The sequence below is a fragment of the Nuphar pumila genome, chromosome 16, assembly GCF_984573655.1.
Source record: "Nuphar pumila chromosome 16, dmNupPumi1.hap1.1, whole genome shotgun sequence".
Taxonomy (NCBI): domain Eukaryota; kingdom Viridiplantae; phylum Streptophyta; class Magnoliopsida; order Nymphaeales; family Nymphaeaceae; genus Nuphar; species Nuphar pumila.
In genome coordinates, this window is record NC_143264.1 from 9,286,871 (window position 1) to 9,306,470 (window position 19,600).

At 38.8% G+C, this 19,600-nt stretch overlaps 2 protein-coding genes and 1 pseudogene across 2 annotated transcripts; all 3 read left to right on the forward strand.

Moving 5' to 3' along the window:
* Positions 1-4,460: 4,460 nt before the first annotated feature.
* LOC149812878 (homoserine kinase pseudogene) lies at positions 4,461-4,979 on the forward strand (annotated as a pseudogene).
* A 2,075-nt stretch (positions 4,980-7,054) lies between these two features.
* LOC149812879 (uncharacterized) lies at positions 7,055-11,806 on the forward strand. Its single transcript, XM_089991005.1, has 4 exons — positions 7,055-7,379; positions 7,436-7,458; positions 9,957-10,025; positions 11,189-11,806. The coding sequence occupies exons 1-4, from the start codon at positions 7,055-7,057 to the stop codon at positions 11,804-11,806; spliced, it is 1,035 nt and encodes a 344-aa protein (XP_089847131.1).
* Positions 11,807-15,431: 3,625 nt separating this feature from the next.
* On the forward strand, positions 15,432-18,588 carry LOC149812880 (uncharacterized). The gene is made up of 3 exons (XM_089991006.1): positions 15,432-15,642; positions 15,674-15,752; positions 17,745-18,588. Exons 1-3 carry the CDS (start codon positions 15,432-15,434, stop codon positions 18,586-18,588), a joined length of 1,134 nt encoding a protein of 377 aa, XP_089847132.1.
* The last annotated feature ends 1,012 nt before the right edge of the window (positions 18,589-19,600 follow it).

Sequence of the window (19,600 nt, forward strand, 5' to 3'; positions counted from 1 at the left end):
TTGATTTTTTTTATGGTATTTCCATGCACTAGGATAGCAATGAGTTACATCCCATGTACTGAAGCTTCCAGATTACTGAATGTTTTGTGATTCCTTTCTTGCCAACTGCCAATTTTATTCTTTTAAGGGTTTTTTTTGTTCAAATCTTATCCTACATTGTCCTCTGCTTCTTAACATAGTGACTGCTTGCACTTAATTTTATATGTATCTTTGTGTTGATCGTTTCTGTTACTCTCTTATTTTTTTTGTCCAGGTCTCTTAATTTTCTGTTTTTTATATTTTTCTTTCTGATATTCTATTTTGTCATACTTGTTTGTTCTACATTGCTAAATTCTACTTGAATATCTACTTCTCATCAACTTGTTTCATCTTAAGTTCAATCCCTAACTGTTATACTTGTTCACAACTTGTTTCTATATTGCTAAGTAAAAAGTTTTCCCTTGTGTGTTTTTACTGGCGCAAGGTCAGAGCCATTAAAAAAAGGACTTTTTCCATGTGGTAAGCCAAGCTGAAGGCCCAGGTTGGCTTAAGAGATATCTGGTAGGGGTCTGCCTAAACCCAACTTGCCTGTCAAAAACAATTTTGTGGTTTAATGGATCCACCCCTTTACGAAATAAACTATGGGAAGCCCACCAACCCCATGTTGGGGCCTAACCTATCCAAATAGCAAGAGCCAATTTATCGTCTGGTCAATATGGCTTCACGCACCCCCAGTGAACCACTCGTTCTTAATCATGGAGGTAGATGTAGCATTTTTTAAAAAATGGATCCACCCCTTTATTGTTGTAGACATACGAGATGCACATTGATAAATGAGTTATGGTTTATGACAAAACTCGCAATGCAATAATGCACTATTATGGCAAACCTTGGGGTGCAACAATGCACTATACTATGGAATAACACATGCAAAAATTTGGGATAGTCTTTATAGGCAATATGTTTGAGCGGTTCAAAAGACCAGAGCATAGTGAATGAGTTATATTAATACACAAACTTGAGAACCTATCAAGAATGGGTAAATGATGCCTACCAGTATGATGCATGCGCAAAAAATGTAAATCACCTTAATAATAAAAGACTTAATAACCCATTCATACTTTGTTCTTACCTAAAGAGATGCTAGGTGATACAGCTTCGTGTGACCCTGTTATTATAATTATAAGTGAGAGTATTGTTGAATCATGGTTCACTTGATCTCTAGTTTTCGGGAGGTAGGAGACCTAAGCTACCAATAATTGTCTTAGGTGGTAGATCTCATAACTTATGCAAAAGTTATGATGCATCCAAACAAGTGACCTTTGAAAAATTGCTCTCGGTTATTATGCAGTCCCCTTTGGAACAAATTTAGCTAATCAGCAGGGGTATCAATACACGTGAAATAATAAACCCTCGAATAGTCTCAGATTGTCTCTATATATTCATCCTGTGACCTGCATGTAGGGTAATATCAAAACAAAGTCCTGATATTCACATTGTTAATTGGAATGAAAATGATGATCTATTTATATAAATTTGCAGATCATTCAAGTTGCATGTATTATGATATTATTGATGTGACTATATACATATGCATGACTATTCGCCATACCTTTATTAGTTCTTTACAATTATATGACATTGTTGTACCTTTCATGAGTCTAACTCTTTTTATGGGATTCAGGTGATGAGTAGACAACTGCTACTAGCAATGACGCAATGACATGATGATGTCATAGATCCACTCTCTTTGCTGGTTCGCTCTTGGCACATTTTTGTGTTTTGTTTATAGACTTTTGCATAAACTATTTCAATAAAAAAATTGATTTGAATTGTTATGGATTTGAATGACTTGTAGAGATGGGGACCCCAAAACGAGACATTTGAGGACCCATTCCATTTGTTGGATACTTCGTCTGAAATTCATCAAGAGTTCGCTAACTTGATCTTTTCAATAAATCATTTTATTGTACTATCATTTAAACTTTGAAAAAGGATTAACTACAAAAATTTTATTTTTTTTTTCTAAAATTTTAGGGCGTTACAATTTTATATATGAATATTCTAATTGTTTTCAAGGTTAAAGATAGAAAATTAATAGATGCATGTTCTTTAATTTGGACCTATAATGGATCCGAATTTTGATGTTTGGATCTTATCTCAAGTCCAAAATCTATATCTAAATTTACTAGGGTTTTCAATCATTTTGAGATTAGAGTCTATTTGTTTTGTTATTAACAACCATGTGAAAAGTGTTGTATTCACTTGAGATTGCTACTGAATTTTACCTATGACATTGTTTTTAAATCTACACCCATATATATTGGATTTATCTATCAAATCTTCTTGTGGTTGAGGTCTTTAAAATGTCATGTTTGTGTAGTATACTTTTTTAAAAAGTGGATTGAATCATATAGTGGTCCGTTTTGATCAGAACTCATTATTGTTGTCTTTAAATCCAATTTAGATCAATAATTTTATGGAATAGCAAATTATATTCTCAAACTTAAAATTGTGTCAGGTTATATATACATATTTTTATGGCTATATGCAATTTAACTTGGTTCAATGTGATAATTACATATCTTACATGATGAACAAATAATCTATGATTAGATTAAACAAGTAGTTTAACATTCTTCGAGTAAGGGTAATAGATCCATAACCAATTGAGAAGGTTTTTCACTTGGTATATCTAGCACCTTTTTAACATGCATGACCAAATGATTTTTTGAAGTGTTCATTGATAAAAACTTCTCCTTGGATTAATTGGATCTAGAATGACCCTTTACATGATAATGAGATCTTAGGATAATTTTCTAAATGAAAAATGTGATTTTTGCCTAAATTTTTTAAATTTATTGATCTAAGTCATGATGTTTTCTAACTTAATGGTATTATCTATTTCGTAGGGATATGAATCTTGATGACCCATCTAAATAATTGTAATTGAGATTAAAATTGAATACTTTATTGTATTAGTACTTATGCATTTTGGAAACAAGAAAGAAACTCAAGTGTGAAAATGATGAATAAATAAATAAATAAATTTGATCGATCGTAACCCAAGATTCAAACCCAATCTAATTATAATCAATAATTAGCAATATTTTTATCAAAAATAAATAAATTTATTGTTATCTGAGACGCTTCATGAGAGTGAGTCCATTCTGATTGAATGGTATCAAGACAAGTATACCTAATGTCAAGTTTGTTAAATGTTATTAATTGATTCTGATAAAGGGTGATACATGAATTTTGAATTTGTGATCTTTATGCATGTGTGTAACATACAAACTGGTGGGATAGACAAGTAGTTTACATGAGAGACTATCATGAAGCCAAATTATACGGTAAAGAGAATGTTGAACTTTATTTCACCTCCAAGGTATTTCATATTTTGTGCATCATGTACTCATAGAGATGAATTTGTCTACCTACATACTAATTATCACATTTTTTGTTAGTATTTATGCGAAAGTTTTATATTATCAAAAATCTATGTATTTGGAGGCTAGTATTTACTTGCTAACTGGTTAATCAATTTGTATGTACACAACAAATCTAATGTTATTTGTAAATAGGTCTGATTCTTTTGACTCATGACAATGCAAATTTAAGTATAATATTTTTTCAAGGCATGAGCAATCTTGCTTTTTGTTTTTTAAATGTATATGTAAAATAAACATCCTAGATTTGGATTCTTTAAGTTTTGGTTATGAAACTAATTGAAGCTAAAAGTTTATGATATTATTTCGATGGAGATATGATCTCAGTTGAAACTCTATCATGATATGCATAAGTTAATTCAATCTATGCCTAAAAAAGGATATATGATTGTGATGGGTTTAGTTATTTAGTCAAATTTTGTTTTAGTTTGGATAGGCCATATAATAATTTTTATAATATTTAATCATAAGAGCCAAATTAAATTTGAAAGTGTATTTTGATGAATCCATGTTAAAATGAATTTTTGAGGTTAAATGCAAAATTTTTGAATAATTATAATTGATAAAAATTTGTTCAAAATGATAATGATGATATAATTCGCAGAGACGGTAGTGATTTAGAAATGCTTAAACTCGTGGGGAAACTATTGAGGGCAAACAAATTAGGCCAATTTGCCCCCATTGAATTGGCATGTGGTCCAAGTGATATTGACTCTTTTTCTGTCCAACCACGCTAGAAACTAGGGGTGGCAATTTCTGACACGACACGCCAACCCGCTTCTTAGGCGGGTTTGGGTTTGGCTTAAACGGGTTCGTGTCATAAACGGGTCGACCCACTTAACCCATTTATTAAACGAGTCAGGTTCGTGTTAGGGGTATGCCAACCCGCCAACCCGTTTAATAAACGGATTAGGCGGGCGGGTCATGTCATTGATCCAAAACCCAAACAAAACACCTCAGCGTCATCCTACCCTAAACCCTGCACATTTAACTGCCCCCCTTTTGCGACTCTCTCTCACTCTTTCTCACAGAATGATCACCTCCGCCAAATGCCTTCTCTCCCCCTTTCCCTTCCCCAGTTGCATCCCTAACCCTAACCCCAACCATCGCAGACCCTCCATTGTCGTTCTATGCAGGTTGCGGCGGCTCGAGTCGAAGACCCTCAAGGCCGAGCCAGCCCCTGTCTTCTCCACCGTTCGATCCTTCGCTCCTGCCACCATCGCTAACCTCGGTCCGGGCTTCGACTTTCTCGATTGCGCCGTCTCTGGGCTCGGTGACCACAGCACTGTCGTTGTCGATCCCTCCATCTATCCCGGCTGCGTCGTGACCATCGTCGTCCACGGTGCCTCCAGGCTCACCCTCGACCCGCTCCACAACTATGTGGGGATCACGGCGATCGTAGCCCTCCGGGCCATCGGTGTCTGGTCCGTCGGCAGACTCGACATCTCGGTCTCGCTGGAGAAGGGGCTCCCTCTCAGCAGCGGCCTCGGCTCGAGCGCGGCCAGCATCACCGCCGCCGCCTTTGCCGTGAACGCCCTCTTCGACGGCTGACTCTCCGACCTCGACCTCGTCCTCGCCAACCCGTTTACCCAAACCCAACCCACCAAACCGCCCGCTAACCCTCCAACCCGTTTACCCGACCCGATCCGTTTATTAAATGGGTTAACCGTGTCGTGTCGGGTTACCCGTTTAATAAATGGGTCGGGTTCGTGTTTGCCACAGCCGACCTGTTTAATAAACATGTCGGGTTCATGTTGAGGTATGTTGACCCGCCAACCCGCTGACACGACCCGCCAACCCGACCTGATTGCCACCCCTACTAGAAACCATGACATGCTGGAGAACCATTTTCTTTTTTCAGTTAGGCCAAGGAAAAAACTCCTCTTTTACTCCTCTTGAAGTTTCCCTTGCCCACCAAAAAGTGTACCCAACTTTCACCTTACAGCAAGGGACCATGTCCATTTCATGTCAACTATGGTTCCCTTAGGAAAGGGCAGAGCCCTTGCGAGGAGCATGCCAGAGCAATGTTGTCAGTATCGGTATCGACCCTGAATCGTTTAGCTAACGAATCAAACGATAGCGATTCTCAAGTGAATTGTTCTGAATTGGCTAAAACACAATTAAAAAATATTTTGTATCAATCAGAACGTGACATGTCTTAAAACATTAAAATAATATTAAAATTTTATTTGTAAGCATTATTTTACCTTTATTAAAAAATAGTCGATTCAGGTTAGTTTCGTATTGATTTTTTGCCGATACGATACGTCTTGACCGATAGGCACCGATACTGACAACATTGTCCTGAGAACCCTATTCCAAAGTAGGGATGGAAGTGGACTAGAGGACAATGGGGCTCCGCCCCGCCTCGCCCCGTTTGGATCGGGGATGAAGGTTATGAAACGGAGATGGAGGCGAGGATCAAGGTTAAAATCTATCCCCGTGTGGGGATGGAGGCGGGGATGGACTTATGCTTTTCCCCGCCCTGCCCCATCCCCGTTCCAATCCCCGCCTAGCTCCACCCCGCCCCGTCCCCAATCCTTTAAGGGATGACTATAAACTAAGGGGAAACGGGGCCCCACCTCGTCCCCGTTTGAACAGGGGATGGAGGACATGAAACAGGGATGGAGGCGGGGGTGGAGGTTAGAATCCATCCCCGCAGATGGAGGTTTGGATTTTGAAACGGGGCGGGAGTGGAGAGCTTGTCCCCCGCCCCGGTCCACTGCTATCCCTATTCCAAAGGCACTGAAGTAAGATTTCAACCTGAGAAAAATGAAGCATTAGTTGCACAGTTTTATTAATTGGGTCACCTTCCATAACTCATTAAAATTTTCCTTCCAGTACTCCTTAAGTGGTTATCACGATTACACTACGTGATGACCATGTTGTATACACGGTCCGAGATCCCAATTGGATGTGGCTGCCAACCGTTCAGGTCTGGCATATTTTACATACATTGGATCCTCTAAATTGGATCCAGGACTAGATCCAATTTGCACCTAGTTGAAATCTTCTAGATGTAGGCCGTATTACATGTAAATACATGACCTGACAGCTTTTGAGTGCAAGAAATGTTATACATGCACCTGTCATAAATATCTATCATAATTTAATACTTAAAAAGATGCAATATTTACATAATTTCAGTTACTTAAAAATATCTTATTTTTATCCTAATATTAATGCAATAGAATTATTTTTTCGTTATTTTCTATATTTTAATATTTGTACATATTTTCGCATCTACTTCATATACGTTTTATATCTTTATATACGCCAATATTTTCTCGAGGTTGTTCCAGAAAGAAAGCCAGATTGTTTAAAGTATCACACAAGGTTTTCCCTCACTGAGATTTTCCCGAGAACTAGACTCGACATTGTATACACAAAGACTTAAACCCGGACCTAGTAATCAGATTGCATCTGGACCTGGGTCCAAATCACACAAGGTTGACCTTGTTGAACCCAAGAATAGAAGGGTCCTATTCTGATATTAAAGACTTATTATCCCATGCTTGACCAAGAACAGGCTACACTTGAGCAGGCTGGTGTCAACCAGATCCTCTATATCACACACATATGAAGAAAGAGAAATTCTTTCAGGGGTGATTAGAAGGGGGACAAGAATGTATGTGACAAGACCTCTTTCTCTCTACAAGAAATCCAAAACTGCATTGGGTCTGCCACCTCCAGAGGGTCCTCACTCTGGTTACCTCCTCATCCAAGGAGGCAAGGATGGCCAGGAGGCCAGAGGAGCATTTTCTTGCTTTGGACTGCGCAGGGACACAAGGTGCAAGTCTCTCCCATTGCCTCAGGACAGGATGCTTACCTTACAGTATTATGAACACAGAGGAGAGCATGAAATTGTGGTTCATACTGATAAGACACTCTTCATCCCGGTTATTGGACAGCCTTTGTCTTCAAATCTCTACTATGTCATTAGAGCAGATAGTGAAAACATGGGGTAATTTTCTCTTTCATGTTTGTTTTTTTTTTCTATATGGTAGATATTGGTCTAATTGCTATTTTGGTATTGTAGAATATGATCGGAATGAAATGCTTTGATGCTGCCAACAATCTAGAACTTTGAGAATTTCTTGAAATTCTTTAAAAAAAAGTGTCTTGAAATTACTGCCACTAGGGAAACATCAAAAGTTGAGAACTTTGTTTTTTTTTTCTGCAGCACATAAATATCTGCTTATATTTTTTAAAACCGGGATATATTCATATATGGGGGTCTTTCTACTGGAACTTTAGGTAAGAAATTAGAAAAAATAGGGAAGATTCAAATTTAAGGAGATTAAGGAGAGATGGAAAGATTATTTTGATAAGCTATTTAATGATAGTCATGCTCAAGATCTTGGAGACTTCTCCATTCCTTTTCATGAGATAAATCGTGACTTCATGCGCAAGATTCAAAAGAAAGAAATTGCAGAGGCTTTGAAGAAAATGAAATCAAGAAGGGCAGTTGGCCCAGATGGTATACCTATCGAGGCTTGGAAATGCTTGGGAGAGAAAGGTTTAGAATGGTTGACAAATCTTTTTAACTTGATTTGACGAACAAATAAGATGCCTAATGAGTGGAGGAAGAGTACTTTGGTGCCTTTATATAAGAATAAGGGTGATATACAAGATTGCACAAACTATCGTGGTATAAAACTCATGAGTCATACTATGAAACTTTGGGAGAGGGTGATTGAGTCTAGGTTGAGGAAGGTTGTCATGATATCGGAGAATCAATTTGGTTTTATGCCTGGAAGATCAACTATGGAAGCTATACATCTTCTTAGACAACTTATTGAAAGATATAGAGAGAGGAACAAAGATTTGCATATGGTTTTTATTGATTTAGAGAAGGCATACGATAGAGTACCTAGGGACGTTCTCTGGTGGACAATGATGAAGAAAGGTGTTTCTCTCAAGTACATTAGTATAATTAAAGATATGTATGAAGGAGTAGTAACCAATGTCCGCACTTGTGGAGGGGTGACAACCAATTTTTCGATAACGGTTGGGTTACATCAAGGATCTGCTTTAAGCCCTTTCCTATTTGCGATAGTGATGGATGAGCTTACGAGATCAATTCAAGAAAATGTACCGTGGTGTATGTTGTTTGCTGATGATATTGTTTTGATTGATGAGTCTAGAGCTGGGGTTAATGCTAAGTTAGAATTATGGAGACAGACATTGGAAGCTAGAGGTTTTAAGTTGAGTAAGAGTAAGACTGAATATATGGAATGTCGGTTTAGTAAGCAACGAAGTAGTGATGGGAGTGTAGTGAAGCTTGGTGAGCAAGATATACCGGTGAATGATTATTTCAAATATTTGGGATCCATCATTCAAAAGTATGGAGAAATTGATGGAGATGTAAATCATAGGATAAAGGTTGGGTGGATGAAATGGAAAAGTGCTACTGGAGTGCTGTGCGATCGTAGAATGCCATTGCGGTTGAAGGGAAAGTTTTATAGGCCGACTATTAGACCTGCTTTACTATATGGTACGGAATGTTGGGCTGCCAAGAGACATCATATTCAAAAAATGAGTGTAGCTGAGATGCGGATGCTTAGATGGATGTGTGGAAATACAATAAAAGATAAGATTCGGAACGAAGAGATACGTAAGAAGGTAGGTGTTTCACCCATTGAAAATAAGATGCGAGAGAATCGTTTACGGTGGTTTGGACATATTCGGCGAAGGCCTAATGATGCTCCAGTTAGAAGGTTGGAGAAATGGGAAAATATATTAGTTAAAAGAGGTCGGGGTAGGCCTAGGAAGACTTGGATGGAGATGATAGGAAAGGATATGAATGCTTTGAACCTCACCGAGGACATGGCGTTGGATAGAAATGATTGGAGGAAAAGGATTCATGTGGAAGACCCAAAATGAATTTCTTTTTTAGTTCATATCGCTGACCCCAATTGTTTTGGGATGAAGGCGTAGTTGTTGTTGTTGTTGTAGGGAAGATTCAAATTTTCTTTTGTATCCAAACATGCCAACCGTATCAATATCGACAGACACTTTTTGGGGAATCTTGTTCTAAAAGTTCAGATGGCAACAAAAATCTGGATCTTCCAACTAGATGAAATTTCAAATCACTTGTGGGATCTATATTAAACTGAGCATCAATATTAACAGAAAGATAATTTGTGACAATAGAAGTGCTGGAGTGGTGGCAATAATTGAAATCTACATGCTCGTCTAAAATAGGAATGTATGTGGTCAACAGCATCACCAAAGATCTGGTGGTAACAATTCCATGGGTTTTGTCAAGTTGATCCCAATTTTCCATACTCAAAGGTGCCAGAGAAGATCTCTTTCAATATCTTATACATGTTCTTTCCTGCCACCAGTAATGACAAGCATGCATCTCATTTTTGATAAACAAACATAATTTACTAAGCTCATTCCAAATATAAGATAAAAAACAAAACAAAGAGATTTTGAAACTTTGAACATTAAAAAAGTGGTCAGTATACTAAAGATTGTAATCTTTAATGTCTATTTTTTTTTCATGTTGGTGACTAATAGATGCATGGAACTGCAGACTTGTATGCACCTGTTCCAGCCAGAAAGATATATGCTCATGCCAATGCAGATGTGTGAACGACGTGAAAGCCCAACATCTGAACACTACCAATATGTATCAAAAAATGAAAATCATAAAGCGCTATGGTCGTTTTCTGATTGAATCAATTGCACCATATGGATACCCACCTCAGTTTCTGAGAAGAAGCGGATGGGTTATGCACAAATTGTTAGATCATTTTTCGGATCACACAGTTTCACAATCGTCATCATGATATATAACACGATATGAATCAGGAAATATAATAGTGTAAATAGCATGATAAACAGACGACAGAAACAATAACAGGGTGCAGGCATGTCGGTTTCCGCAAACAACCAAAATCCAGACGACAGCATAAGAGCAAACAGATGCAAAGAACACAAAGAAAACAACAGGAACATGTTTAGTTTATGTAATAGGCTAAGGCGTACGAAAGTACTCCCCTTAGAGAAGATTCGCCTCCACATACGGTGCAAGACAGGGTCCGGCGTCCTTCCCCAGGATACAATAGCCACGACGAACCGAACGGTGCACTCCGGCGGATCGTCCTTCGAAAACAGCCTCTTCGAACTAAAGTTGCAGAACAACCCCTTTAGGGATAACTCAGGAAAGAGAGAGAGAGAGAGACAGGGAAAAGAGAAAACGCAGAGCTTCAGAAACCAGAAAGTCTGTCTCTCAACATATTTGTAACCCCACCCGTGGCGGGAGCCCGTTAAGGAATTCGAGGGGACGTGACCCGTTAACGGACTTCGAAAGATTGAGATCCGTTACGGAATCCGAAGAGCCATAACGGGCACGGACTCCGAGGAGTCGTGACCCATTATCATTTCCCATAACCTGTGACAGAATCCAAATCAAAAGAAACTTTGGGTAAAAAGGTACTTTGTCTTCATTGGATATGGCCCTAAAGGGCCAATTACCCAAACCCGAACCCGGCTCGGCACAACACAACACAACACGGCGGGCGGGTGTGCGCGTGTATGTGGTGGTCATCCCACTCCCTTGTTCTCAGGAACAAGTGTATGAGTTCACTAGTTGCTTATAAAGCCCTCAGAAAACTCAAGCAAAAGCAATATGGGACTATTCCACTTCATCAAGACCACTTCCTTTAAACAACCCATTTTCTTCTTTGAATTTTCTCTCCCTACCTTCTTACACCTAACACAAATCTGATCTCCCACATGGTCTAAAGATAACAGAAGCAAAGGGCCTGAATGCTTCTCTAAGATCAAAGCAGCCCAAGTTAAATTTTGAGATATCACAGAAATGTTCAGAAACAGTTGTTGCGGGAGAGTGGTACTGCCCATTCATTTTCATAAGAGAGTTTGGTAGGTTGGATGATGCAAAGGCGCAGATGGAGGAGAGCTTTCTGTATAAAATGAGTCTTGAGCAACAGTGGGAGGAGATCTTCACTTCAGAAGCCATAGGCCAAGACCAAGCAGCCACTGTGGCAGTGGGGACAGTGGTGAGGAGGGAAGAGGCATTGATTAGTGGAGAAGAAGCAGTGGATGATGAATGGAAAGTGGAAGATGGGATGATGATATTGAGAGCAAAGAATGTGAGGAATGGATTGGTTGGTGTTGGACTGAGTATGGAGATTGCACAGAAAATGGTAGAAGAACAAGGGAAGGGAGCAAAGGATGTTGTGGATGTGAGGGTGGATAGGGTGTTTAAGTGTGAACAGAAGGAATGGAGGAGATTTGGATGCTATGTTTTGGTAGAGAGATATGTACTGAGAAGAATGAATGGGAGTGTGGTGCTCACTTACACTTTCAGGCATACAAACCACATTCAGCCCAAGTGGGAATAAGGTTGTATGGTTCAATGAGCTGTTTTTGCTTCTCTTTTCCTTCTTCCTTCTGATTTTTTTGGGATAGCATTAGAGCCATTCTAATTCAATCATGTACAAGTTGGTGATATTCAGATCATAGGTGAACCTTGTGTTGCTCCACTTAATGGAGTGGTATTTGTGTGTGTGTGTGTGTGTGTGTGTGTGTGTGTGTGTGTTGTGTGTGTGTGTGTGCATTGTGTCTGCCATGTTCTAACATGTGCGTGCGTGTTTTGTATCTATTGGGATTGAGAAAGAGGTTTGGCAAAATCTCCAACTTTTTCATTTCAAATTGCACTTTTTTTTAAAGATATTTTTCCTAAATGCAATAAAACAAACAATAGTTCTTACCATGACGACATGTTACATCCCGTTGGTAAGGTCCCCTTGATACTTCCAATGACTAACTTGTATCGGTTGAGCTTAATTCTTCCTCACCGCGAATAAATTCATCATACTTTTTTGCCTAAAAGATGAATTCGGGATCCATCATTTAAAATGTCTCAGATTTAATGTGAGCCGCACATCATATCCAATCCCTTGGATCTCAGATCCAAGTAAATGGTGCCTAAGTAAACAAAGGTCTAGCAGCATTCACCAGCTGGAGCTCCGCCTCTCGTATGGTTGTATTATTATTACAATTTAGACCTTAGATTTTTAACTCTCACATAGATGGCTCATGTAAAACAAGGATAAATATTTGGTGCTAATGAAGGTACGGAACTATTGAGCTGGATATCATAGGTGCAGACTGAATCAACTCAATCTGAACACATCGATGTGTTCAGCATGATGTGTTAAACAAGGATAAAACTTTAAATCACGTTTTTCCTATGTAAAATTACCATTTTCCGAGTTGTACAATTTTGGTACACTGTAGGCCGTTTATTTTTAAAGACTGAAAAACTTGATTAACTGTTAAAATCACACTATTCAAAACCCATTTCTTACTAAATAAATTCCATATAGACCATATCTATATGGTCCAATGTAGGAGAAAAAAAAAATATGAATGCAAAATAATTTCTGCTCAATAATTCGGCACCTTTAACGGTACCAAATATTAACCCCATACTTAATATGGAATTCAAAATAAATGATGAAAACAATCAGACTTTTATTAAAATAATAACCGTTTTGAAGCATATGATTTCCAGTGTAAAGAGTTTTTTAACTTTTTTTGTAAACAAGAAAAATTATAAAAGATCATCCTTAGGTAACTAATCAGGAGGCTTATCTTTCCATAACAAATTATTGAAATTAAGATCCAATCCAAAAAAGAACATAACCCATCTCCACCAAAGGTCCTTACAAAACACATTCTCACAAATAAAAAGATTTGTCAGAGTAAACGCTGGATTCAGCATCCTTGAACATCTTTCACGGTTCTTCGTTGGTTATTCAAAATCATGCATACATGTGTACCTTGTTAAAGGGACGATAACAGGTGCAGACACTTAAGTTCAACAAATTTCGAGTTTGAAATTCTCTTCATACCTCCCCAGTAAAGAAATTTGTCTTTATCATAGGATCGAGGGAATAGATGGTCTATAAAGGTCACCCTAGGTCTCCTTGCTTCGCGAAGGATATACTTTCTTTTTGACCTACGTAAATTCAATAAAGGTTAGGGATGGTAGTGGACCGGGGCGGAGGATAAGGTCTCCACCCACCCCCGCCCCGTCTCAAAATCCTGCCCTCCATCCCCGCACAGGTTTTGATTTTAACTTCCATCCCCGCCTCCATCCTCGTTTCATGTATTTCATCCTTGGTCCAAATGGAGTGAGGCGGGGCGGGGCGGGGCCCCATTTTTTCTTGGTCCATTGCCATCCTAAAGAAGAACTACTGGGGACGGGGCGGGAGAAAGCATAAGTTCATCCCCGCACAAATTTTGATTTTAACCTTCATCCACAGTCCAAACAGAGCGAGGTGGGGTGGGCCGGGCTCCATTTCCCCCGGTTCACTGTTACTCAACAAGATTCATGTTTATCCCTGTTCTTTGGCCAACCTTTGTCTTCAAAACTCTATTATGTCATGGCTAAGTGGTGGGGGTGTCAACGGGTTGGGTTTACCTGGACCAGACCCGAACCAAAGCCTATAGGGTGCGGGTATTGTGATAAATAAGAAGACCGGATTAAAACCTGGGTCTGGACCTGAAGGTCCGATTAATACATGGATCCGGGTATAGTTTGTGAAAATTTATACCAGACCCAGATCCGACTCGAGTTCCGATTATGACCCGCAAATTTTCATTGTAAAAATGATAAAAAAAATATGATTTTACTGGGTATATATGGTCTGGGTCTGATTCATGTAGTTTTTATCGAGTCTGGGTTATGGTTTTTCTTATAGTGGACCTGATTAAACACAGGTCGGGACCCCATACCTTAACCAAAAATGGGGTCCAAGTCTGGGTCCGAACCAAACCGGACCTGTTGACACCCCTACTAAGTGGTAGAGCAAAAAGGGGCCGGGTGGAACAACAGGACAAGTGTGATGTTTTGTGTGGTTTTGTAAAAACGGATTTTATTCAGTCCACCATTCCCATGAAGAGAATTCACCATCAGCCCATGAAAAAGTGTGGAACTGCATGTCGTCTTGGTGAATATGTGAGTTCTCAATGGGTCTTTAATTTATGTTATAATATCACTAATATCTTGAAAATCCTGCATATATTTTCAATGACCGATATTATACCAAAAAATGATCAATATCTTGAAAAAACTGCACGTTTTTAATGGGATTTTAACCCAGTATTAACATGATAAAAATATTTTTTATTAATATTTTACTACATTTATATGTCAAGGATATTTAATGATACATCGGTATCTTTTCAATTTTTTTGTAGAAAAATTAGTTTTTCTGAACATATGCCGAAATATTCTTCCACTGAAAGTTTCCTACAACCAGATTTGTGACTATGCCTCCAACCAAAACCAACTGTTTAAAGTCGATTTATTTAATTCAAGGTCAACACGACGCTTATTTCTCAAAGTATACACGTTGACGTGCACCACTTCAAGCCTTACATTGAAATCTGTGCAAAGCCAGTTTTTTTTTAAGTCAACTTATTGAAAAACTCAACATATATAAGGTTTTTAGCAGCTTTTGTTAGGCCCCTTAAAAAATCATAGTTTTAAGTATTTTTTCTCATGTCTAACACCTTAGATGTGATCTATAGGTTTTGTTTAGTGGGAACCAGCTTTTGGATTGCCTGAATCTGACTTGTATACATGTTTTTTCTGTAATTCAAAATCAATGGCTATGAACATACCAATACTTTTGGCTTATAAAAACATATTATTTTGTCGAAAAAACATGATCCAAGAGTCAATTCCCACTAAACCGATCATGCTAAACACATCTAACGGTTCAAAAATATCATAATACACTTAAAACATATAGAGCAGAACCGGGCAGAACGAGAAATGAAGCTTAATACAGTTCTTATATATATATATATATATATATATATATATATATATATATATATATATGTGTGTGTGTGTGTGTGTGTGTGTGTGTGTGTGAACAACTGCGTCATAGCCTTCTATAAATACGCAAACTTAGATTGTGTCTTTGTTTAGAAGATTGTTGCTTTGACACAATGTATGTAACAAGGCGTTTATCTTTCTACAAACAGAATCCTTCAGCCATGGATTTATCCCCACCAGAGGGCCCTCACTCTGGCATTTTGATCATCCAAGACGTGGAAGAAATAGAAGAGGCAGCAGGATACAAGTTTCCGATATGCTATGATCTTCCTTTCCCTCAAAACAAATACATTGGTGTTGAAATTCCAGATCCATATGGAGATGGCATGCATGACCCCTTCCCAATTTTATTCAGTCTTCTTTGTCCCTGTTCTTGGCCAACCTTTGTCTTCCAACCAATACTATGCCGTTGAGGTGAAAGGCAGAAACTCCGGGTACTCTCTCTCTCTCTTCTCTATCTCTTTGCTGTTTGCATGAGCACAGAGGGAAGATCAGGTGCCATGTCATTGCACACTCACAATGTGCTGTTGTACCTGATCACCACCATCTTTGGGATACTGTCAGTTGTGGGTCCCAACATGATGGGTGATATGGTGCAACTGCGCCCTCAAAGTATCCTGTCACATTGCACCTGATCTCAATTCATGAGCGCGTGTTTGTGTATGTACCAGAGAAAGATCATATTTGTTGGTTTTTCTCATTATTTGTGATTTGTGAAACAAGTCATTTCTTTGGGCACTTTCGGCCCATAACGAGACGACCATAATGGTGGTTTCTCCTTGGTATCAAAAGAGAAAAGAAAAGAAAGAAAAACTGGGCAAGTGGCCGGATGGCTAGCCGGAACCCTATCCAACAAGTATAGTACTTGATTTAAGCCCCATTCCAATCGAGGCCAATCCAAAATAAATTAAAGGGGCCCAAACCTAGACCAACCTGGGGGCCCCAGTAGGATGCACATCCCATTGCTACCTTAGGTCTTACATTGCCTCCCCTGTGAACATGTTGGATAAGAGTAGAAGTCCCTCAGTGGGTCAGGCCAAAAACCAAATTGGACTCTTTGGGCCAGGAGTACTATATCGGATTAATGGTTCAAACATGGACTACATATCAAATAAATATCAATTACTTATACACATAAGGAAATTAACGTTGGTACCTATGGATCATAAACTTAGGTTAAACTATTGGTTTTTTACTAAGAAAATTCAAACAATTGATCTCAGTATTATCACAAGGAAATCCACTCAAAATATTTATAGGACTAAAGCTTTATGAAATACAGGGACTATAGTCTGGCGTGGCCCATTAAAGTGCTTGTTTAACATGTCTGGTTACTTATGTTTAGAGCTGAAAAACGAGCCGGGCTGCTCATCTCAGCTCATAAAAAAATATATATAAACAGCAGGTATATATTCAGCATGGCTTGGTTAGTATAGGCTCATTAAGTAGTAATAGATAAAGCTTAGATATATTTTTATAATCCAGTGTACAATAAATAGTTTGAAATGTTTCGCTTGCAAGCAATAGTTTTATTGTTGAAAATCTCATTGATGTCAACTTTGGAACAATGCGTTTTCTATGTAAACAAGCGAGCTCTTGAGCTCCGCTCAATAGGCCTACAGTTCAAATCCTGTTTCTTTCAGCGTTGAAACAATGTATTTTTTTGAGTTTTTTTTGCAAATTTGGTACCTGCCTTGTAGTTAGGGGGTGTCAACGGGTCCGGTTTACCCGGACCAAACCCTATAGGGTCCCGTATGGTGACAAATAAGAAGATTTGATTAAGACCCGGGTTCGGACCCGAAGGTTCGATTAATACATGGACCCGGGTATAGTTTGTAAAATTTTATACCAGACCCAGACCCAACCCGATTTCCGATTAAGACCCGCAAATTTTCAATGTAAAAATGATAAAAAATATTATTTTACCGGGTATGGTTTGTGCAGTTTTTATTCGGTTCGGGTATGGTTTATCTTATAGTAGATTCAATTAGACCTGATCCGATCCCGATACCATACCCGAAAATCTAGTCCAAGCCTGGTTTCACTTGGGTCCGAACCAAACCCGACCCGTTGACCTAGCCTTTTTGCAAAATAGTCCTTGCCTTATGCCATTTTGCAAATCGGTCCGTGCCTTTTCATTATCCCTTGCAAATCAGTCCTTGAGGTTTTTTCTGACGATAACTGTTAAACGGCAGACAAATTGACGGTCCTTTACAAAAGGACCCACTTGTAAAATGTGAATAAGCTAGGGACTAAGTTGCAAATGATTAAGCCACTAACAACTATTTGATGAAGGGCATTTTGGCGAGTTAATCATGGTCAGTGTTTAACCATGGTCAAATTAACAACTATTCATTTGGTTCGTTTACCACCTATTTTCCAATATTTGATGTGATTATCGATCTTAACATGTTTTGCACCTGCAGGCTGGTGTACACATGCACAGGGGAGCAAGAGACGATCCCTTGTTGCTTCTGCTGCAGTTATCAAACTGACAAGCTTGTGCCCTTCAATTCTAGTGACAATTTTCAGCATATGAAGATAAGTAGCTGCGAAAGTTTTCTCCATGGAAAATGTTATAGTGCATGGTCTGTGGCTCCAAGTGGTTTATCACCAGAATTCCTACGACAACATCCATGGAAAGCTTACCCCTACAGTTTTTTGGTACTAAAGGAAGTTAATGGCCTTGATGTATCTTTAAGATCAGCATTGCCAATCTTAGATTTCCCAGTATCTAAGAATGGTCCTCGTGTAATTATTGGAGAATGGTACTGTCCCGGTATATTCATAGAGTGGATTGGTGCAAATGGTGCAACGTGGAGCGACCTAATGTATCAAATGAGTCTTGAGCAGCAGTGGGAAGAGATTTTCACAGCTGGAAACTGTGGTGGGGTAGCAGAGAAAGTAGTGATTGTGGAGACGGATGTGAGAAGGGAAGAGGCATCGCTTGGTGGTGTGGAAGCTATTGTTGAAGAAGAGAGGAGGGAAGAGGAAGGGATGATGGTGATGAGAGCAAAGAATATAGCAAGTGGAATGACTGGGCTAAGGTTGAGTCTAGAAATTCTAGCAAAAATGAGAGAAGAACAAGGTGAGTCTGCAGAGGAGGATGTGAGTAGGATACACCAAGAGTTTGAGTGTGAAAACAGTGAGTGGGTGAAATTTGGATGTTATGTTCTGGTGGAGAGGTATGTGTTAAGGAGAATGAGTGGGAGTGTGATGCTAACCTATACATTTAGGCATATTCATCAAATCAAATCCATGTGGCAGTAACAAATTCTCGGGCCTACATCTTTAATAGGCAATTATTCAATGGAGAAGCTTAAACTATTTTGTAAGTTATCTCGTATATGAAATGTTTCTTAATTTTGATAGTAAGTGTCATTGAGCTATTTCAGGTGGGATTCAAAATAAAAATCCTTTGCTTACATCTTTATACATCTTGTCTTTTTTTTTTATTGGCAATTTAGTGTCAGGCAGGCCTCGACAAGGCAACAAAGCGATTTCACAGAATGATTTAGGACGGAAACCATTCAGGAGGTTTATCTTTCCAAATACGGTCCTCATGAAAGATATTCAATTAACCTCACAAGCCAATAGGGAACATAATTATAAAATATCAAAGGCCATCGACAATGCTACGATATAATGATGCATCATGAAAGAGTAGTGAGTTATCATGAGATAGCTTTGTGCTTGAGCTTAAAGGTGTTGAAATCGGTTTGGCATCGACCATGGTTGCCTTGCGAAGAAGACTTGAGTATAGGTATGTTGACATAGATGCAGACCAATGGAGAAATAGGTCACTTTAATCCGAAGAAAGTAAGTGAGTCTCCCAAGATCCTTGATAGAAAAGGCACTCCCTAGACAAGTGATTAAACTCTTGATGGCCATAAAGGAGCCCCCTGTAATGATGATATCATCAACATATACTAATAAATAAAATCAAAATTCATGCTTTTAAGAAACAAAAAAGAAAGCGTCAGATTGAGAGATTTGGAACCCATGAGAGATTAGCCTCTCATACCAAGCACGGGGAGCCTGCTTCAGCCCATAGATGGTGTGATCCAACTTGCATACATGGGTCAGAAAATAAGGATCCTCAAAACCTTGGGGTTGGCACATGTACAGCTCTTCAGAAAGAAAACCATTTAGGAATGCATTATTGAAGTCCAGCTAGTGGATATGCCACTTGAATGTCATAGCAAGCGCAAGAACCACATGAATGGTGGTTGGTTTAACGACTAGACTGAAGGTTTAAAAAGAATCGACCCCTTCTTCTTGA

What these genes read in the sequence shown, in the direction of transcription:
- LOC149812879 (XM_089991005.1), top strand. Translation starts at nt 7,055, where the DNA reads ATGTATGTGACAAGACCTCTTTCTCTCTACAAGAAATCCAAAACTGCA. An exon ending in CTATGTCATTAGAGCAGATA is followed by an intron (nt 7,380 to 7,435) that starts GTGAAAACATGG and finishes TCTATATGGTAG; the next exon opens with ATATTGGTCTAATTGCTATT. An exon ending in TTGGTCTAATTGCTATTTTG is followed by an intron (nt 7,459 to 9,956) that starts GTATTGTAGAAT and finishes GGTGACTAATAG; the next exon opens with ATGCATGGAACTGCAGACTT.
- LOC149812880 (XM_089991006.1), top strand. Translation starts at nt 15,432, where the DNA reads ATGTATGTAACAAGGCGTTTATCTTTCTACAAACAGAATCCTTCAGCC. An exon ending in TCCAGATCCATATGGAGATG is followed by an intron (nt 15,643 to 15,673) that starts GCATGCATGACC and finishes AATTTTATTCAG; the next exon opens with TCTTCTTTGTCCCTGTTCTT. An exon ending in GTGAAAGGCAGAAACTCCGG is followed by an intron (nt 15,753 to 17,744) that starts GTACTCTCTCTC and finishes TTGCACCTGCAG; the next exon opens with GCTGGTGTACACATGCACAG.